Genomic DNA, 22,793 nt, shown 5'->3' with positions numbered 1-22,793 from the left:
TTTTATATATATATATTTTTTTACCTATGGGGCCCACCGATTTTGTGGTGGTAAAACCATCAGGTAGCATAAACCCTAACGGAGTGATGATCCGGATTCACCAATCTCTCAATAAAGAAAACTTTTTGGTTCCAATGTAATCATCATGAACGTTATCAGTCCTATCGATCAAACAGAAAATTAAAACCTGAAACTGAAAAGAAAGCTTGTGTTTTTTGTTTTACTCCAAGAGAAGCCAATTATATGGCTTATTTCTTGGCCCAGGAAGCCCTAGTGCTTGAGACTGCACTGGTTTGGCAAAATCGGTAGAAAAGTGGTAGAAAGACATTCACCATTTCTAAATTGTACACGGAATTTAAATCCGTTTACAGCTAACCAAATTGATTTGTGACTAATTACCAAATAAAATTTAAAAAAATAAAATCGAAAGTAGAGCAAGGAAAAACTCTTCTTGAATCCCACCTTGAAGTAGGATCACCAAATTGTTCCCACATGAACAAAAAAAAAAAAACTAGGGTTTTATTCACTCATACCTGGTTAGTAGATAGTCGATAGACTTTTGATCATATGCGATTTCCCAAATTTGCAGCGATAATGATGCCTCAATAATGAATGGATGGATACAAAGAGATCAACCTTCAAATAAATCAATGGTTAAACGAAAGAATGATTGTAAGAGACAGAGTGTTGTGAGAGATTGAGAGAGACATCGAGAGAATTGGAAACCTTCACGTTGGATAAGAACTGCACGTGTAAGAAGAAGAGAAAAAGTCTTGCACTTTTTTGCATGGAGAAACCCGATAAATTGGATTCTCTATAATCTCCATCTTTTATACCCTCTGTCAAAAAAGTGGATTCAATCTTGAGTTTAGGTTTTGAGGCAACTCATCCTTGAATCCATTATATAGTGTAAAAAAAATAGATTTAAGTGAATCATGTGATACTAGTGAAATCCATTAATTATTTATTTTAGTTAAATAGATTTTTAAATCCTAAATCTGGATTATATGAAAACAAATTGGAATAATTACTGTTCCCCCCTTTAGTTTGATTTGATTACTAATAAAACCATGTTCTTTACGAAATTATTGTTACCCTTTCATTATAACGGTGTTAAGTTGCCGTTAAGTTTGAATATGTAATGTCTAATTTGCCTTTCATTAAAATTAAGAAATCAAAAGACGATGTTACCCCATTTATAAAACCAGATTAAATGTCAATTTTACCATAAACTTCATTTATTTTGAATTAATGAAATGGACAAAATCCAAATCCGATTTGGTTTCCCACCTTCACAAAACTTCATCTATTTTGAATTAAAGAAATGAGCAAAATCCAAATCCGATTTGGTTTCCCACATTCACTAAACTTCATTTATTTTGAATTAAATAAATGAACAAAATCCAAATCAAATTTGGTGTCCCACCACCTTCACTAAACTTCATTTATTTTGAAAAAATTTTAGGTGTTATTCAATTTCCAATTTGAGTTGAATTCGATTTTCCTTCCTCTCTAATTTCTATTTGAGTTTTATTCAATCATTCTTTCTTTATTTGGTGATTTTTTTTTTTTTAATAAAACGGATTATTGTTTTTTTTTTTGTCCATAGTTAATTAAGGGTACTACTATAACTTGACAAAAGGGTAAATAAGTAAAGAGATAAGTATAAGGGTATTTTGGGATTTTTGATAAAATATTAAGATGCCACATCATCAATTAACTAACGGAACTTAACGATAGGGGGCAATAGTAATTATAGACAAAGTTGAAAGGTTGGATTAGTAATTTTGAAAAGTACAAGGATACAATAGTAATAAAATCAAAGTACATGGGGTCAATAGTAATTATCCCAAACAAATTCTATAGAATCCAGCAACTAAACGCTTGTTAAAGAGCTTGACAACAACTACAATCAAGAGTACTCTAAATGAGAAATTTGAAAGGAGGACCACATCACGCATTGCTTCTCATTCCATGGATGAAACCGAGAATCCCCTACGTGCTACTGATCCAGCTGCTACAACACACTACCCGGACCCCATAACAAGCATCGGTGTTCCCCCCCAATTGGCCGTACACTTCCCATGCTGCATTTGTAAAAGCTTTAAAACAGTAAGAGGGGATGATAGGAACCTAAGATTTACTGGACTTATAAGGATTAGCATCTTGATTAAGATTAGCAGAATTTGATTGAGGATCTTCTGTTGGCTAGACTTCCTTCAAGAGCCTAACAAAGGTTTTTATGGCTCTATGGAGAGAGGGAACCTCTGCTCTAAATAAGGCCGAGTTTTTTTCTCCAAAAGCCCAATAGAGGCAACCCTAAATGGAGTCAATAAGCTCTACATATCTAGGGTTTTGAAAAATATTGTGAATGAAATCAATCTAGTCACAAAAAAAAAACATGTAAATGTATCCACATCTAATCTCAAAGGAGATTCTCTTCAACAATCATGGGCTACAATGAAATAGAGCATGACAAATAGTTTCACTGAACACCACACAACACACATAAAGGGGTTGGGGAACTATTTCGATTAGGAAGAGATTGACTTGTGAGAAGGGCATCATGTACCACTCTACACGGGAAGTTTCTTACTTTTGGAAGTGTCTTGATTCTCTATGGTGCTGGCCTACAAGGGGAGGGTGAAGATGGTGTCCCCTGCATACAATAAGAAGTCAATAGAGAATAATAAGCTGATCTAACTTGAAAACTTGCCATTGCAAGATAAAGACCATATCCAGAAATCTCCAATTTGTTGAGAAAGGATTAGTATAGTGTTGTATAGTGATGCATTGTATGGGGGCATTCCTGTCTTTTCATTTAGTTATGATGTATTTGTTATATGCAAATGTTTGAAATGGTAGTTTAATCATTTTGTTGGTTTGTATAAATACCCATTTTCATGGATTTAGGTTTTCATTCATTGCATTCCATACGAGAGTTCAATTCTAAGCTCTAAGGAGGGCAATGGTTCTTCTCTCTGGTTTTCTCTCTGGTGTTTCCTCGAATACGATGTTGTGATGAGATGGGGTTCTTGGCTTCATCATTTGTGGAAGAAGGCTGGTACTATGGTGTTCTTTATATGCAGTAAGATTGTAGCAGTGTGGTGTTAGAGGTGTGTTATTTCCTCTATTGTGGTGTGTCATAGGGTTAATTATGTTTGTGAGCTTGAGAGGTGAGTTATGATGGATAGTGCATATCAGACGAGTCTTCAAACTCATCATTGGATGTAGGTCTTAGGACCAAACCAAGTAAATCGTGGTGTCTCTCTGTTATGTATGTGACTATGTGATTGTTATTTGCTTCTACTATGTTCATTAGATACAATTCCTAAATAAACAGCCAAAACTGCAATAGCTTCATCAACATTAAAAAATTAAGGACTTGACTAAGTCCACCCTCCATTGATAAGAATTCCAGTCAATTAGCTATGAAACAAAAGTAGGCCCTACAGGGGTTGGTAGAGAGGTAATTATATGGCCTAGGTAGTTTGAACCCAATGGTCATTATAAATGGAGGTAGTAGACCCATTACCAACTCTATAAAGCATACCATGCCTTGATGAGTTGAAACAAAGAAGGTGTTGTTGCAAAATCCTGTTTGACAGTGCAAGCGAACAACCTGCAAAAAACGTGCTTGACCGGGTTGGTGGAGGAATGTCTCTGATGATCGAGTTAATGGAAGTGAACAGTTTTAGGAGAAGAAAATAGCTTGTAGAGCTATCAATTATAGAGAGAGTAACCCAATAGTGAGTACCTGATAAGGATGAAGGTGTGGGTATTTATAGATATTTGGAGAGGTTACCTTAACTGTGTAGTAATGGAGCTCGAATGGAACTCTATAATTGCTGCTAACTTCATAGGGAGAATAATATTATCCTCTAAGAGAGTATTGCTTGGATTGTTGTTGTAGAGTCCGAGTTGAACTCAAAGAGCAACTTGAAATACCCGACTTGATCGGAATCCTTATCCCCATCTTTAAGGAGGTTGGATACGATTCAAATTGTACACGTTGCTTAGTGCCTTCGCTATATTTGTGGTATGATCACGGTTTGATTGGTCCGGTTCTTCTTTGATTGACCTAGGTAGGTCTATTATAAACCATCCATAACAAAACAGGAAGGAAACATCAATTGGGAATGAATCTTCAGGCAAGTGCAGTTTTACATTGGAGATTGTGGGAAAATATTTACTTATAAGATTCCATTTGGCTATATATTCCTAACTCGTTCGTAGTTATTTGAACTAAATCTAGACTTGGAACCATTAAACTATCAAAAAGTTGGCTCAATTGGCAATGACCAACCTTCTTGGTAAAAGACGTAATGGTTCGACTCTCCCTGTTTGTATATACAATAGTCCCCCCCTCTTATATGTAGAAGTCCCCTTGTACCAAAAAAAAAAAAGGAATTGGGTTCGAAGCAACATGTTTGTAGTAGTTGACTGATGCTAGTCCACCCAAAGAATCAACCCAATTATTATGTTGTATTGTTTTTTTGTTTGGATCGATCATTGTGTCTGATTGTATTCTCAAGATGGGTTTTCTGTCAATTTGACATTCTAAGTTTTTAGGATGCATATTCTTGAGTACATGAACAAGGTCAAGCACCTAAACAAAATAAAATAAAAAAACTACTTAAAGGAACAGACTAAAGAATCAATTCCAGAGGAGTATCTGAAAGAATATGAGTGACCTCATTAACATCAGAGTACCATCAACTTCCAATTGGTGGCTCTATAAGTTGGTGTCTCTATAGATGTGAAAGATCGAAACCTTATTAGAATTTTACAATGCTATTGTTTCATCAGTTGACTTGGCAGACCCCTTAGTCAACATCCAACCAATAGAAACGCATGTAACTACCTCTAGAAATCTAGTTCTACCATCACTTGACCAAACCCATTCTCTGCAATCAGGAACAACACCACCCTATCCGTAGTAGTTTCAACCTCTAAAATTGAACATTTGTCAATACTCTTTAGAAAAGCACCTTAAACCCTCCTGCATGGTCTTGAATTCAAGACCCCTCTAACCTGACTAAGGTTGGTTTGTTCATTCACAATTGCATCTACAATATTGATTTCCAGCACCCCAATCATAGAAAGGATTGCACTTTGTATTACCCAAACCCAACAAAGGCTAGACAATTGCATTTTGAAAATTCCTTCCGAGCACATAGGACGGTAGCCACAAGCTCGTTGGTCACCATCCAACCCTCATCTTGCCAATTGAAGTCACTCTCATGCATGTCTTTATTCCTCCGGGCCCATAACCAATAATCCGTACAAGCAAAAACAATTGACCAATTCTCATCTCTGACCCATATAGAGGATGTAACTATGAAGATTAGTTTGCATCTACTCCTTCACATTTCCATCATAGAACCAAACACAACAATGGGAAATCAAGACACCATTGTTTTGGTATGAACTATCAGAATGGACAGTACATCAAGAATAATTGATCTAGTCATTTCTTCCCCCTCCCCTTTTTTTGTAGGTAAAGGTTTTCATGAGATGTATCAGACCACTCTAATGTGATTCTCATGTCATGTGAATGGTATGTTTCCCTTCTTTTTGTTCCACTAGTTTTTTATTTTTCGTCTATTGGTTTGAAGAGTCTAAATCAAATGTTAGTAGGTTGATGCATTAAAGATTTAGAATCTAGATTATTTACCCACCAAGGTGGAGGTGTATGCTCCCTCTCACTTCTTCATCACAAATTACAAATTGGGGTGATGGTCACCTATCAGTGCTAATAAAATAAAGAGGAAATTAAATGATTGTCAATTATTAAGTTTATGTTTACAAAGCTAACCATCTATTGTTCTACTTAACAAAAGCTAGCAAAATTCTACATGCACAAAACATTAAAAAAAAACCATCACCCTAATCCTGTGGGGCCCTTGTAACTTGTGGTCAATAGCCGGTCGGGGAGCACTCTATGCTCCCCGTCGGGGGATATGAGCCGGACTCAACTTTGAGTTGGGGTTGTACCTTGCCCTGCAACCTAATGGTGACGTCATACACTATGTTTTTGCCAGCCAAATGTCGCCCCTTGGGGGGCTTGCTACTTGGTAACCTCATTGGAGGCCAGCTGAGGGAGTGCCATGTTTACTGACGGTGCAAAAGGCAACAAATGCAAGATTGTAGGGTTTTGAGCTAGTGGAATTTTGATGGAATAGCCATTGGAGACGCCATAGAAGTCAACAACATTGCAAGAATTGGGGAATCAATTGTTCTCCTTTGGATTCATTGACCTCATTTTGATCGAGCCAGACTTTCCCTCTACCGTGCTTGAGAACACTGGTTGAAAGCCTCTTCTAAATGCTTCAACGACATAATTGCTTCATCTAGACGTTGTATTCCTCCCTCGCCATTCCCTTCCTCTTCCATCTCTCTTTTTATTTTTTATTTTTAATATTCAAAATCAGGATATTTATTAAAACAACTTTGTTTATCTGTATCTAAATCCAACCATTTATTAATTTAATCACTTATATATATATCCATCACCACCAACTCCTAACACAGAGATGGCACCAAGGAAAAAAGATTTTGCTCGTGCTTTAGATTAGATGTGGATGGTACATATTCTCTTCAAGGACGTTTGATTGTCCTATAGAACTTGCATAGTCTCTTGACTGTTGACCTCTACTTAATGACTTAAGTTAATTGCGTTGCCTCTTACAATTTCAACATTAGAAGATGGGGAAGATAATCGCTGCAACCTTGATAGAGAAGATGGATTGGTTACTGGAGACTCTTCTTTCATCTCTTAATCCACAACGCTAATTAGAAAGAGGAAGAAGATGAATGATGGGAATCCAATAATTGGGATTTTATTGAATTAAATTTCATTATAGTAAGGGCAACATCGTTATATTACAAAATTTAGAGAAAAATAGTTAAGGGTAATATTGTAAAATCACAAGACATTAAAGGTAATTTATAAATTATGAATTATCTAACCATAGCTTTACATAATCAGCTGACGAAGTGTACCATTGTGCCAATTGAAGAGACATTTTGGATGTCTTTATTAATTTAATATATTTTGACAATTTCTATATTTTTGTTATTTATTTTGGGATGAAATTTTCTCATAAAAAAAATATGGAGCTAGATTCACAATTGGAGAAAATGTGATTACTTGTGACTTCGCCATAATTCAGGAAACAATATTTTTGGTTTTTGTTTTTGGCTATTGGGGAGTTATTGCCAAAAGGAGCAGGAGGATTACTCATGAAGTCATAGAGACGAAACACGCCAGAATGTGATTTTTGTAGTAAAAGAAGGATGCGTGGTCCATTTCGACGAAGAAAGGCAATATGTAGCACGCAATGAGTTGAGATGCAGGTCCCACTTCAGTGTTACCTGCGCAAAGCCCAAACCAGAAACCAGATGCCAGGTGGTATTTTCGTACGTTGTTGTCGCGTTGCGTGGTTGTATCGATATCTAAATAACGGAGTCTCCCCTACTTCGTTTATTTTTTAATCCTTTTGCTGCTTCTGCAGGTTACTTGGTACCGTTGGCAGAAATAGCAGCAAGAGGGTGTCGAAAAATTATTGAGGGAAAGACAGATGGAGTTGGGAGAGCTGTGGGCGATCTTTGGTCCCGGCTTCTCCGGTGCTGTGTTCGGTGCCGGTTGGTGGTTCTGGGTTGATGCCGTCGTCTGCAGTTCCGTCAAGGTCTCATTCGTTCATTACCTCCCGGGTTTGTTCCTCTCTCATTATTCTTCTTGATTATTTCCTTTAATAATATACCGTTAAGGTTTTCGAATTCGTTTCTTCTCTGACAGGTATTTTCGCATCGCTGGCCGCCCTGATGTTCAATAGCGTCAGAAAAGAAGACATTGATTACTCTCCCTACGAAGAAGGAGAATGGAGGTCAGTCATTTCCATTTATTCGAATGCCTGGTTTTATTTTTGGTCATTGCTTTTATATAGTGGTGATTCTGTTGCTGTAGAGATTGGATCCGTAAATTTCTGTAAATTATGGATTTCTTACTTGATTCTTGTTCAGAGCATCTGGGTATTAGAGTATTACAAATCATCGAATGAAGAGACGATACTAGTCGTTATTGCTATGGTTAAATGTGCTAACCTGCGGGTTACTTTAGGTGTGGTCCAGGTGTTGAAGGTTTGGGTTTGAAGGCTCTATACTTACTAGTTGATGCAGGTTTGATTTGGTTATATTGGCTAGGGAATAATACACTGTCTCGAACGGGCACATAGTTAGGATCATTGTGCTCTTATTTATGGAGGCAGCAAATTTTGTGACGGCTGTTTCAAACACGGCTTACTTTAAGAGATCCAATGATTTGATGATTATAAATTAGAGAAATTTATAGATTGCCCGCTTTAATGGAGCTTAAACTCTGGGTTACACACTTTAGTGCCATAAACTACGGATTGTACACTCTCAAAATTACAAGTTGCACACTTCTAACATTACATCCAACATTTTATTAACTCATATGTGAAATGTCCATATTACCCTCATTAAAGTCAAATGACATAAATACCCTTTTTAAATCCTTTCATACCCAACCCTTTAGGTGGGTGAAGGGATCGCCGGAAACGGCCCACCTTTGCCAGAAACCACCACCCTTACCGTAAAATCTCTCTCTCGCCCTCTCTCGCCCTCTCCACCCATTGGAGGCAGGAAGGTTTTGTTCTTTACTTGAACTCCAGAAGCTTGAACAAATCCTAGAGGGTTTCCAGTTCTACGCCGGAAAATCTCTCACAGAATACACCCACCGAAAACAAAGAGTCTGACATAAATAGTAGAGAAAGTTGCTAAGTATACAACAAAAACTAGGTTGAAATTCTTTAGCCTTCCACCAAACAACACAAAGGAAGAGGCATGTGGACCTATGGTGGTGGATTCCAGCTTCGAAGTTTTCTTTTGTAGAGAGATGGGGATCTCAAATACGGTTCTTGCGAACCAGATGAGTCTTTATTTTGCGGGGATTGTTGGAATCAAAGCTTATGTTGTGATATCATGAAGAGATTTCACCGGAGGATTTGTATTGGTGTCGTCGACGATCGTGGTGGCAGCTATTCTTGCTAGAACTCTAATTTGGGATGTATCAAGGAAAGACACACATGCTTTATGTCGACGTCCGACGGTATCAAGGTGGAATCTACTGGCACAACTTTGCCGTTCGATCACCGATGTCTTAGGTCCGTTTCCACCTTCCTCATCAACCCTAAATCTCTGCACCTCTGTTGATATTTCTCTTGTTCTTTCATGGAAAGAAGTTGAGGGTGCTTAACGCGCGGAGTGAATGTAAATTTTAGGTTTTTTTCCTCTTCTTTTTATTTGTTTCATTCTCAAAAGAGAATTTCTTGAATTTTGCTGTGGATAACTCTTCCCTCTTTGCGACACTCGCTCTCCGCCTAAAACACCACGGCAATGTTTTAATGTGATTATTATTTTGAGGAATGTTGTATCGAAAAGTTATAGTTTGGAAGGGCGGAAAGATTTTTTGGCAGGGGTGGTGGTTTCTAACAATGTGTAGGTAGAAGTCCCTTCACCCATCTAAGGGTTGGGGTTTAAAAAGGGTATTTTTATGTCATTTGACTTTAATGAGAGTAATATAGACATATAATGCATGAATTAACATAAAATCTTGGATGGAATGTTAGGAGTGTGCAACTTGTAATTTTGGGAGTGTGCAGTCTGTAATTGGGCACTAAAGCGTGCAACCCAGAGTTTAAGCCCCATTAAAGCGTGTAATTTGTAATTTTCTCTCATAAATTATCTTCGAAATTGTAATTCAAGTGAAACCTGAAAATTGAAGTTCATAAAGAAATGTGGGGAAATGTGAATGGGTATCAACTGCTGAGGGAAACTCCCTATCTAAGAGAAAAACTAAAATATGTAGCGTAATAAGATTGCTATAGTGTGCGCTGAGCAGATAATTTTTACAATTTCTTTAGGCTGCGTTTGTTTGCAAAGGTGGTGGAAAAAAAGGGGTGGGAAAAAAAACATGTGGGCCCATGTGTAGTGGGGTGAAGGAGAAGGAAAGGAAATGAAGGGATTTTGTGGAAAATGTTAATTGTAGGTCCCACTTTGTACTTTTCCACACTTTTCCACAAAGTCCCACATATTTTGTGGGGTTTTGAAAAGGCTTGGGGTGGGAAAGTTGGCTTGCCACCTCACCAGACAAGTTTTCTTAATTTAAGGAAACTTGTCTCTAACTTTCCCACCCCAAGCAACCAAACAAAATACACTTTTAGGATTTAAAGGAAAAGTAGGAAAAGTTTGTTTTTTTCAAGAATTTTTCCACCCCTTTTTTCTGACCCCACCTTTATTCCAGCAAACAAACGCAGCCTTAGGAAATTTTGATTGACAGCTCTGAGAAATGAACTAATTGTCATCAAATGGGGGTCTTTCAGGCTTTCAAGAACAGAAGCAGTATACAGAAGATAGTCATCTTCCACATTTCCCTCTTTCTGAATTGGGTCATGATCTGTATGACAAGATTACAGATAAATCTTTAATATTCATTTTCTTTTTAGTTAAGTGGACTCCTCCAAAGTTTGAGAGGACAATTTTAACTAGATTAATAGCCTAGTGGAAGAATTAGTTTTCAAAAGAGGCAAATCTATCTAAGTTGCAGTGCTTCAAATTATCTACTTTGATGCTAAACTTTTATTAGTATTTACATGCTGAAACCCGTCACATCTGAAGTCAGGAAAGTTGAAGTGCATTAAATTTTTAAATGAAGGATTGATAACAAACTGGGAAAGAGTTATGTAGTTCGAAAAGAGATTTTGCTAATTTAAGATTTGATTAGGAATCACTGGTAATGGGGATGACAACTTTAGTTTCCTTATATGTTATTGAGTTTGAGGATCACAAGGATATAATGTAAGATATCCACTTTCCACAGAAGATATGAATCAGACAGCTCAATGAGATATGGATCAGAGGGTCTGGAGCAGGGTTTTAAGGTTCAGATCAGATCCAAATTTAGTGGGTGCTGGTAAACCCCAAACCCTGCTTCAGATCAGATCCATATTTAGTGGGTGCTGGGAAAACCCCTTGGGCCCTCATTTAGTGGTCCTGGATTTAGTTTACATCACTCACTAATACATCATTCCAAGTTACTGGCATATTTTCACCATTCCTGGAGCTGCACCACCAAGAGCACCAAAACCTTGGTTTCATTTTGACTCAGATCTTGATTTATTTGGTGTAATCCTTCCGACTCTCATGTGATGATGTGATCTCATCTTGGTGTTGGCAAATAATGAGACATGCGATCTCGACGAGTTTGCAATTTATCATGTATGGTTACACTTCATTCTTGGGATTCATTTTGCATAGGATTAATAGTAAATAGAGATTAAAGATTGTTCTCAAACATTTTTGCTGCTATTAGTGTTGCAAAACTGATGGAAGTCTCATCCCTCTGCATCTCACCTCCAGTCTATCTTTCATGCACATGATCATATACTTGGGATGGAGAGGGAAAGGATGGGTAATATGTTTTGATGTGAAGATAGATTGTTTTTTTTGCTTTCGCTGGCCACACCTCAGGTGTTGCTCGGCATTTATTGATTGCTGGTGGTCAGCTTCTTTTGCTAGCTATCTTTTGAAAAATAGCTTAGAAACAGGAAAAACTGATCCTGGCTGCATTGAACACTATTGAACTGTGGACTGCAGACTCTTTCTGGCTTGAGGGTCTGCAAAAGCCCCTTGTTATACAAACACAATCACAGACGACTGTGGACCTTCGTGAAATTGGTTTTGGTACTTCTTTCATCTTTAAATTGCAGCACTTTTTGATCCTTTTTCACTTACACCATGTCTGTGCTGCAGATTGAAGCTTTGGCTTTTCCTTGCTTATGTTGTATCCTTTGTATCTCTATCGGCATCTGTTGGCCTTTTGGTACAAGATTCACTCGTGAAATCTGGTCCCTCAGCCTGGACAGGTGTTGCAGGTATCCTGCAATGTGTGTTTGTATTGATCAGGTACTTGTTACTTGCCTTTACTTCAACTTGGAGATATTCTGTAAATGATTTTATTAGTACAGCTGTATTGGATACTTGTTTCTTCATTATAATTTAGATACTTGTTTCTTAATTATAATATCATTATAGTTTTTTGCGAAGAAGAATTAGCGGATGTAGGTTGCAATTTATCTTGAGGAGTGCAAAGTCTATATATAAAATTTCCTGGTAGGTCTTGGATTCTTGTTGTCAACTAGCATCCTTAGCTGTTCGAAGCTTGCGTACAATAACAGTTTCTTTTAGAATCGCTTTCTAGGCTTCTAATTTGTCTCTCAAAATAAATGATCAAACGCAAAATTGAGTCATCATGTAGTTTGTGCTTTAAGCATCTTCATGAAGAAGTGAATAAGTGATGCAGTAGCCATGGCCTGGCTGGACTGACGTGAACCACTTTGGAAACCCAGATCCAGAGTTGACACTAAATCAAATTTCTCGTCCATGAAGTGCTGGAATTAGTAATATTAGTAAGATTATTAGTATTATTTTATTATGATTGCTTGGGTAGATTACTTAGGAATATCTGATTAGTCGTTTCCTTTCTCAGTACTAGCTTAGTGTGGTAGTTTCCTATTTCAGCTAGTTTCTATTTCAGAGAAGTTTCTGCTTTTGAGACAAGGCTTATTGCCTATTTATTTTCTAACTGCATGAGGACTCTCAGGTTTTGAGTCATTGAATTTGATTAATGAAGAGTTTTAGTAGAGAACATCCAGCGTGAGTTGTGGATGTCATTTTTCCCTTCTCCTACTTTGTTCTCCTAATTATTTCTCAGTGCAGCCCACCTCAGCAGGCCTTCTCAGACTCTGCATTAATAATGCCATTTGAAAAGCTCTTCTTGTGGCTGTTCGCAATTAAGATTTGGTGATCATATACAGATCAAAGAACACAAGTGCAAAATCTAGTTTAGTTACTTGAAATTCATTGTTTAGGGGCATTCTGGTGCTACATGCTCTTAAGAACTTATATTGTATCAAAACTTTCCCTTTCTGAAGAATAAATTATATAGGCAGGCCATGGCACTTCTATTTCTAGGGATAGATCATGGGCAATACAATGCAAGATGCAGTTGACTCTTAGAATTGTCTTGGTCTAGAGAGGAGATAAAGATAGAATGAGAGATTTTCTGTTTTCGTGCAGGTTTAAATAAAATTAAGAATATGAAGAGAGGGAGTTGAGAGAAGTTGAAACAACATTTCTTCTCTATCCCCAACCCTTGATGAGTTTATGGGCCTCTTTTTTTCTCCCCCTGACGAAAGCAACTATAGACTGTTTGGTTGAGCTGGTCTGTTCCCTTCTTTATTGGACAGAGTTTCCTTTTTGGGGAATTTTTTTTTGGGTGGGTGGGGGATGGGGTTGCTTGTGTGAGGGAGAGCTGGATTGGCTCTGATAGCATATTTGATGCTGTCCAAGTCCATTGGTTGGGCTATCAAGTAGGCCTTATTTGTGGCAGCCACTGCTGCCAGTAGCGGACGCTCCAGATTTTGCCACTTGTACAAATTACAATCGGATGGTGTCAATTGAAAGTGCGGGGGGTTTAATTGTAAATACAACTTTCTTTTTTTACGCTAAAAGTTTTTCGATTTTGCAAATTTACAAAAAGAATCCCATAGTCTACCAAACTTTTAATTCGCAAGCCCTAGATCGAGAGAGATCTTGGAATAATGGAACCTTTCATGGCGGAGAGATCCAAACAACAATGAAAGAGACGATGAAAGCGGCAGCAATTGACGGCGAGATGGAACTTATTCTAGCACCTGAAATAGGGCTCGGAGAGTAAATGCTAGAGCACAACGAGACAGAGACGATAGCTGGCTATGTAAAAGCCTATGTATCTGACATGAGCTGCATCAGGTTTTATCTGATTTCTATCAAAATCTGCTAGTTGTCTATTAATATGAAAAATAAATTTATGATGGTAATGAATTTAGTAGTAAATTCTCACAAGATTAGCTTGGTGAGGTTCTTAGATTTTCCCCTGAAACCAAACAGGCTGCAACGGCACCGTTGATCGCTCTAAAAATTGCCCAAGAGGACTCTCATGATTCTCTAGGAAAATCGTGACAACTGACAAATACGCATAATTGCTCATTTCGCAATTCGTAGATCAATGTTTGAGAAGAACTCGCCCAAAAGCAAGTAGAAATTTGCAAAAGAAAATTATCGTTCGTCGCTCTTACGGCGGTTGTGCTCACGATCTTCTCTCTCGTTGAAGATGCCACAGCTGCTGAGGCTCCGCTTATTTCAGGTGCCGGAATAAGTTCCATCTTGCCTTCGATTGCTGCAGCTTTCCTTGTCTCTTTCATTGCCTTCCTGTTTGGATATCTACGCCAATGAAAGGTTCCATTATTTCAAGATCTCGCTTGATCTAGGGGTTGCGAAATGAGCGATTAAAATTTGGTAGAATCAGGTGTTCTTTTTATAAATTGGCAAAATCGAAAAACTTTTAGTGTAAAAAAAGAAAGTTATATTTACAATTAAAACCTTGCACTTTCAATTGACACCGTCTGATTGTCATTTGTAAACGTGGCAAAATCTGGAGCGTCCGACTGCTGGCAGCAGAGGCTGCCGCAAATAAAAATCCCAGTAAATTGGCCCATCTCATGTGCCGAATTCTGCCACATGTTGCCATATTGAGCCAGAAGCTGGAGCAGTATTTTCAGATCTCACATTCTTCAATGAGTCCCAAAATAGGGGGTGGAGATTGAACTGAGGACAAAGAAAAATTGCTTCATTGTACTGCTAATCTGAACAGTGTCACGGCCAATATTCTGTTGTGTATGGAATGATTCTAGAAGATCCTGTGGGGCCCAAGGCAGTTTGTGTTGAGGATGAAGGATACTTTCAATTTTTAGGTTCTTTTTGTCCCTGTTTATGCAATACCATGATTCTAGAAGATCCTGTAGGATCCAAGGCAGTTTGTGTGGAGGAATAGTTAACTCTCATTATTTGATAAGCTCTTTGTTTTTTGGTCTCCGATGAAAAATGATATTTAGATTTAGTATAGAAAATTTTACATGTAGGTCCCCCTAGTGAGGCCTAAACTCTTGTTGGTCCCCTTTATGCAAAAAATTATGTCTAGGTCCAACGTAACTAACAGCATTTGTGTTAAGTTTGTTAGTGAAATGACTAACATACCCCCCTCCACCGACACCTAGCCACCCTGCACCCACCACTGGCCCACCCTGCCAGAAGTCACCTTTGCAGTTCTTCCTCGGCCCCCTCCTTGGTCATCATTCGAGCATTCCCATCGGGCAGCCCATGCCCCCACGCCACTGTCTCGGTCCAATTGATCCAACAAGTTTTAACCTTTTGATCTCAAAAGCCTCGATCATCTCCTCCCTCCCTCCCCCCGGTGCTTAAAGGCGGGAAACTCAGATCCAATTATGTCAAAAGTTGCAGAGTCCAAGAGAGAATGGCGAGTAGACCAAATGCCCTACCTCAATCCCAAATAAAAGGAACAAAGCCCTATGCAGTTTGCCCAAATCTTGTTTAATATGTAACATAACTCCAAGAAATTACTCCCTTTTTAGTCACAGTTCCTTATCAGTAACACCCACAGATAACAGGAATTTAATATCCCCCCCCCCCCCCCCACCTGCTGTGTCGTAGAAGCACTCAACAAAACCCTATTATTGTGAGCAAAGATTTATTTCATGGCCAGTTGGACGTACTGCTCGCAGTGATGTCTTTGTGCAAACTAGCAACCATTCTTGCATTTGCTTCCATGGTTTCTCAACCCAGAGAGAAGCTGAAAAGTGAGAGCTTTCTTTCCTGTCCTATCAATAATATTTGGACTTTGTGAGTTTCATAGGATAGAAAAACAAGCGCAGATCTCTTCCTCTCACAATCTGAAAATCATCTGTTTCTTCGTCCAACAGGGTACTGGTGGTGGGTGATATCTGGCAGGGGAAAGGTGGGGCGGTGGTGGTCGTTTTTTTCTTTTTATATAATTTTGTGGGTGATTTCTGGCAGGTGTCAGGGGGGGGCTGCGTGTGGGTGGAAGGGGGTATTGTAGTCATTTCACGAACAAACTTAACACCTCCTAAACGGTGTTAGTTGGATTTGGACCTAGACATAATTTTGTGCATAAAGGGGACCCATTAAGAGTTTAGGCCTCACTAAGGGGACCCACACATAAAATTTTCTTCTGTATATGTTTTCTTACCTTACTAGTAGAAGTTTCTGTTTTTGTTTAAGTCAGTCTGTTTCCTTTTGTTTGCTATTATATTAGCTTCAAGTTGCAACTATGTAATTGCTACGAACTTCGGGAATAAGTTATTAATCCCCAGTGCTGGAATTTTACTATCGTAGGCAAGATGGCCCTTTATAATGAAATGGACAGTAAGTCCTCGCATATGATTGAATGAAGTTAATTGAATGTTTTGCTTGTGTAATATACTGCTGCGAGCTGCGGAGAAATGCTGCGAGGAGACAGGCCTGGCGGAGAGAGATTGAACTATGCATTGTTATTAACGTAGCCAATCCAATGGTTGTCAGATCAAGCCATCTAGTTTGACAAATAAAATTACAAGAGGAGAAACCTAATATGCGTGGTGGACCATAGGGACAAGGTGATCAAGCCTCAAAGCTCTACATGGACAGTCCAATTGATGCCAATTTATTGTTTTAGGGTCAGCTGAACAGATCAGTTCTTTATATGCTAGAAATTGCCTCTGGTTAACCAGTCCAGATTTCATTCCTAAGATGGTGGTAGCAAGGTGTCTTCCCAGCATGGAAAAAAGTATTGTTGCATTGCTACATATTCAATTGGTAACATAAGAAAAAAGGAGAAAAGTCAATTTCCATAGTTAATAAAATAAAGTTAGTTATCAAATATTAGTACAATTAGGACATAAGATCTCAACCCGCATCACATACTATAATGGCAGTCAACTTCTTATTTGTTTATTTTTCTTGGTGAGTGGCCCTGGTGAACAGGGCAGGGGACTCAATCAAGTTTCCCTCCATTTGTGTATCTCTTGTGCAACTGTATGTATGTAGTGTCATTTTTTTACCAACTTATCTGCCTGGTTCTTCTACTATGAAGTGATGCTAGTGATTGTGATCATTTTATTATTTAATATTCTCACTGGCAACTTGATTACCTTGTGCAGTGGGCTGATGTATTGGACATCTCATTTAGACTAAAAGGAGGAACCGAGAAGCCTACGATTTGGGATGAACGTAACTATTTTCAGTGTCTCAGGATGTCTTGTCAGTGAAGAAGAAAATCCCACCTCTCTCTTTTTCTTTTTTTCTTTGGTCTGTTTGAGTAAGGTAATATTCTGTAAATGTTGTGTTGATAATCCATGCCTTGGAGTATGTACAAAGAACTTAGTCATATGTTTTTCTTTTTCTGGGGGTGGGGCGCTGATACTGTTGGTTGTTTGGGGTCATATCCTGGATGATGTTCCATTGAATTGTAAACCATGAAAGAGTATTCCTATGTAATAACCTCATGTCTCTTGATCTTTCTTAAAAATGAAGCAGGTGTCTTGGGGGATTTCTGAGGTCACTATTCTTTTCTTCTTAAGGTTCTGGATGTTGAATTAGTGGCTTTGAGAGAATTTTGTGGAATTTGATTTGATCGAAGCTGTCACCATGCCTGGGCAACGCATAAAGGTCGAATTGTGTACCAGCGCGTTACTGGGCATTGGACTTGTGGTCCTGTGGATGAACTTCAAACTTTTTCCCAGCAGATGGTGATCATTGTCTCCTCACGCTCATGTTCAAAATTTAAGCTGGGTTTGGGTCCCAGAAACTGATGTGCAGAAATCCAAACTTGGCCTGGACTGTGAAGTGTGAACTACTTCTTTCCTTCCCTCCTCGGGCTACAGGACCTGCAGTGTGAACTACCAAATGTGTGCTTGCCCATCGAGCCAGTGGTTTCACGTTCGTTGAATATGAAACGTCGAAGTCATCAGATGATGTGATCTTATATTTATCAGGGTGGAGGAGATGGTGTGAAATTTTTTTTTGTCCTCTGTTTTTTTTTTTTTGGGTAATCGATGGTGTGAAAATTTAATGGTACAGGAAAGTGGTCCCTTTAATCCTGTGGTTGCTAACCCATTTTCTTTTTGCCCCTTGGAATATGGACAAGATGCTAAGATGCTTGTAACGAGATAAGAACTGTTAAGAAAGGAAGTCGGGGTTAATGCACTGGATTAGGGTGGCGACAATGATGTAGGTCTTTATCCAATGTAGTCCACACTCCACAATGGAAAATCTTCTTGTGTGTGGATTTGAAAAAACTAAAGTGGGGATTTCTCCTTGGATAAATGGACCAATCCATTGAGGGTTATTCCCATGCTTAATTATCCAATACATGAACTCTAGTAATAATAGTAATAATAATAAATTTGTTCCTTTCTAATCCAGTCTTTGATGTTCCAAGTCATTCTACTTAGGAACCAGATGCGCTTTACCTATAAATACACCCTGTTGGCTGTTGTGCACTCGTTGAAGTTATAAACTCTCTTTCCCACGTCAAACGCATGTGATTAAAGAGGGAGAAAAAGGGGGATTTCCACATAAACCCCACGCTTCTTATCCTACTTTTGCGCATTGTACAAGTTATACACCACACCCACCACCACATTCGTGAGTTTTTGCAGATCTTCTACTTGAGTCATTGAAACTCTTCCCTTCCCCCTTTCCCCCTTTCCCAATCAATTACATGCACGCATCCAAACGAACTTACTTTGTTTGGATTCCATTGCAGCTGTCTTGTGTATATTAAAAATTCAACATCTATTTGCTGTTTTCTGGATTTCTTTTTAATAAGTGCTATTTCAATAGGGTAAAAGGTTCCCTATATATTCCGCCAGCGACAGGGGAAGCCCGTCCTCAAGTGACATAAATCACACCTTATGGGAAGTAGCTTCCATAATTGACCCCAGACCCATTTGGCTAAGGAGGAAAGAAAAAAAGAAAGAATAATCATTAAGAAGAACTTGTTGGATGGTGAAGTTGTGCGAAGGTGTGGAAAAGCCTCTCCACACCAGCTTGGAATCTTATTCCTTACAATTGAACGGAAGGTAAGGTTTTCTCATTTCTGAGCAAGCGACATAAGTCAATGGGAAACGATATTACTACAGGATGACCGTGACACGTTCCCTGCATTGCAAGAAAATGCAGTTGATAATTAGTGGGGTTTGATCTTCTAGCATTAAAACTAGCTAATATCATTCTAAGAGGCTCTGTGCTTCACCTTTTCCCTACCAAAGATAATTTCTTTCGCATTAAATATTTAATAAGAGTAACATCCCTGCCTTTTTATATTCTTATATGGATGGAAGATTTCTTGGGAAACAGGAAACTCCTTTCAGAGCCCAGTTATGCAAGAACATGGTCCAGCTTGGACTTGAAACTAATGAGCTAGAAAGAATCACATGTAAGAGAATGAGGGAAAAGAAAGTATATCATAGTTTTATTTTTATTTTTTATGCTTCCCGGCCGGTGACTTCATTTTCTACTCTGTTGCCTTTTCTCCTTATTTAACACAACAAATTACATATAGTTAATCCATCACATGTTCTGCCATAACATACGATTGATGAGTTCCCTGATCAGAGTTGACCAACAGCCAATTTCACATGATCACCAATTATTCAAGGTTACAAATTAAATGGTAATTTCAATGGCACCTCATACAATAATCCAAGAGTAGTATATTATGATTACTGAATATCTATTGACTTTGTCACTGTGGGGTGTTGATGATATGCTCGGCAGATATTCCTTATACAAGATCCCCTGCAGTGATTGTCAGAGATGGGCGCGTTGATCCTGCAACTAATGAGGCGCTTTGGGTTTCCTTCTTTTGTATCCAGATCTGCACTTTCAGGATCCCTTTGTGCAGAATCTCATGCCAGGGGTGTGTGCTTCAAGGGCCTGGAGCAAGTTTGCATATGGGCAAAAAAGAAGAAAAAAAAAAGATGAGGGGGAGGAGGAGAGAAAATCAACTTGGTTCTCTACACGGCAAACACAATTTCTTCTATTTGCCTTTATCTTTACCGAAAGGAGACTCTTTGACAGGCTTTTACTAAACAAGTTCAAATAAGTAAAACCCATGAACACGCACAAACTGAAAAAAGAAGTAGAGAGAAGGAGAAATCGGAGAGACAAGGTCACATAATAAAATCTTCATTTTTCAATTTCACATAATAATTCGACTGTCACCAGTCATTTTCTATTTCAGAGAAGAATTCCAATGTCAATGCACCATAATATTCCAAAACAAAATCCTCAGAAAATTTTCAAGTGTTGGGTATCACTCTTTCTCCCTCCCTCCTGTGCTTTACCCCCCGGTCCTCTTTCTGTTTCTCTGCTAGGACTGACAGTGGGGGTTACACAGAACTGGGTTTCCAGCAAAATGAAGGAGAAACACAGACCGCCTGCCGAAGGAGGAAGAAGAAAGACTGAACACTCATCTCTACCTCTTTTACAAACATCCCAGTGATCTATCTCTCCATCTCTCTCTCTCAAACTGGTCAGACATTCACACTATCAACTCCGCATTGCTTGTAAGTCAGTGTCTGCTTCCTTGGACTGATCACCACTATACAATTCACTGTTACCTGACGCACAAACCCCACAAAAGTATTTCGTCAAAAATTCATATATTAAAACCCCATAAACAAAGAAGGATTGTTGCCAATCACAACGAGTATCAACCAAATTGTTTTTTCTTTATCGGGAGAAGGGTTTTTTTTTTCTCTTTCTCCTTTTTTTCTTTTTTATTCCTCCCCACCCCCACCAAAAAAAATAAAAATGCAGGGGTGGGCCGCAATTTCAACAATCCATTTCAAGTTTCAAACGCCACTATGCTCAAAAGCACGAAAAACAGTAGCAGAAGAAAGAAGAGAGACAGAGAGGAGGTGGATATTCAAACAACAACGGTGGGAAAAACGGCCTGAATTTCTTCCTCCATTTTCCTTTTCAGTTATCCCTCCTTTGGAAGGATTGGTAGAATTGGACTTCGACAACCCCAAAGATAGGAACTGTCGCACACGGTGGCAGAATTCAGAGAAGGGAGTGAGTGACAAAGAAAGAAAGAGACTTCCCAATAAAATTACAACCTCTCAACTAAAGCTGAAGTATGAAATCCGGAAGAGCTTAAATTAGCAACCCAAAACCCAACAATCGATAATAAAGGCCAATCCAGTAATTAAATCAGAAAATTTTGTAAACATAAATCCAGATATATATATGTATTCACCCACTCCCTGCTCTGATCATCACATGGCGCACATTAGCAGGAACTGAGAGGTAGGCGGCGCACATTAGCAGGAACTGAGAGGGAGGCGGCGCACATTAGCAAGTGTCATGAGAGAAATGGCTTTTTGTAGGAGGAGGTAGGTGGAGAAATTGAATTGCAGTGAGGGGAAGGATGCTAACCTGAACCCTGGGAGAAGTGAACTGAATAACACGGATCTTGGCACCAACATCGCCCATGACCTTGAGCTCCACCCGATCATTCAAAGAAGCATCTTTCACCAAATCCTCAGCATCAGTCTGGAGCAAATTAATCCTATCAACCACCACCGTCGTCTCCACCTGCCTCACACTATGGGATGGTTGGTAGAAGCCAGGCATGGTCGCAACCCCCAAAGGCACACCTTTGTACATCACATAGAACTTGGATTCGCCGTACTTGATCCCAACCTTGTTAGGGTTCGCGGCGGTGAAGAGCATCCGAATGCTGAGGGAGAGAGAAGCACTGGAGGCCGGGGAAGTGGGGCTCGCCGGAGCGGTGGTGATTCCGACGTACTGCACCGAAACTTGTTGGAGATCGAACTGGGGTTTCTTGGGTTTGACGGCGAGAACGATGACGAGGATGACGGCGAGGACGAGGAGGGCTAGGAAGGTTAAGAGAAGGAAGAGGCAGCAACAGCAACCCTTGAAGGAGGCCGAAGAAGAAGAAGAGGAGGCGTAGTTGGGATGAGGGTAGTAGGTCTGATGATGATGGGCTTGCGGGTGCTGGTGGGGGGTGGGGGTGGGGGTGTGGGTGATGGTTTTGGGGTGGAGGTGGTGGGCCGGATGGGCGTGTTCTGTGCTCGCCGTTCACGTTAGCCCGGGTTGTCATTCTCCTGCTAATTTAATCAGCCCTGATGCAGCTGCTGCTTTGGCTTCTCCTCCCTCCTCCTCGATCTTCACTCTTCACTCTTCACTCTTCACTCGTCACTCGTCACTGCTAGCTTTAGCTTTACTCTCCCCCACCCTCTCTCACTCTACTTCCACTGCTTTTACAAACCAAACCCCCCACCCCCAGGCCCCAACACAACCCAATCCCTTCCACAATCCTCGTCTAATCTTAATCTAATCTTCTCTTCTCTTCTCTTCTCTCACTCACTCACCCTTTTCTAGTTTACTCCTCTTCCTCATCATTTTCTCTTTCTTCTCTTCTCTTTTCTGCTTTTCACAGAGTCACAGAGAGAGAGAGAGGGGCTGAGGGGGGCCAGGGGTGGGGGAGAGGCACACGCTCCTGTTCGTGGTTTGTCTGTTTAGTAGGCCTGCAGGGCAAGGGATGTGCTTATATGCCAGGTTGGTTGCTTTCGTTTGCTCTGTTGGTAAATTAAATGAGTTTTGAAAATGGAATAAGAATGGGTTCTGTTCCAGTGTTACCTTCGTCTACAGAAGGAATTCCTGGGCCCATGGGACCCACGGGACCCACGAATTGAATACTTTTGGGTATTAAATAAACACAAAACTAGACCCTCCAAAGTGGGTCCTCTTGAGATAGATTGTATTCTCAGGAATAAACCAAG

General features: G+C 39.4%; 1 protein-coding gene and 1 pseudogene across 2 annotated transcripts; one reads left to right on the top strand and one right to left on the bottom strand.

Annotated features, from left to right (window-relative positions):
* Nucleotides 1-7,485: 7,485 nt before the first annotated feature.
* On the top strand, nt 7,486-17,189 carry LOC149016722 (uncharacterized). The gene is made up of 4 exons (XM_089154801.1): nt 7,486-7,716; nt 7,802-7,889; nt 11,836-11,988; nt 17,139-17,189. Exons 1-4 carry the CDS (start codon nt 7,584-7,586, stop codon nt 17,170-17,172), a joined length of 408 nt encoding a protein of 135 aa, XP_089010927.1. The 5' UTR covers nt 7,486-7,583; the 3' UTR covers nt 17,173-17,189.
* A 2,274-nt stretch (nt 17,190-19,463) lies between these two features.
* Nucleotides 19,464-22,513, bottom strand: LOC149016721 (uncharacterized; annotated as a pseudogene). The gene is made up of 2 exons (XR_016173360.1): nt 21,424-22,513; nt 19,464-20,603 (listed from the first exon to the last, which is right to left on the bottom strand). The product of XR_016173360.1 is annotated as an uncharacterized LOC149016721 (transcript).
* Nucleotides 22,514-22,793: the final 280 nt, after the last annotated feature.

The sequence above is a fragment of the Hakea prostrata genome, chromosome 5 (genome assembly GCF_041222555.1).
Source record: "Hakea prostrata isolate BN-2017 chromosome 5, UWA_Hpros_2, whole genome shotgun sequence".
Lineage (NCBI taxonomy): Eukaryota > Viridiplantae > Streptophyta > Magnoliopsida > Proteales > Proteaceae > Hakea > Hakea prostrata.
Note: the sequence above shows the minus strand (reverse complement) of the source record. Positions and strands in the feature narration are given on the sequence as shown.

Coding starts and splice junctions, on each gene's coding strand:
- LOC149016722 (XM_089154801.1), top strand. CDS start 7,584: ATGGAGTTGGGAGAGCTGTGGGCGATCTTTGGTCCCGGCTTCTCCGGT. Junction 7,717..7,801: donor ATTCGTTCATTACCTCCCGG/GTTTGTTCCTCT, acceptor CTTCTCTGACAG/GTATTTTCGCATCGCTGGCC. Junction 11,989..17,138: donor TGTGTGTTTGTATTGATCAG/GTACTTGTTACT, acceptor TACCTTGTGCAG/TGGGCTGATGTATTGGACAT.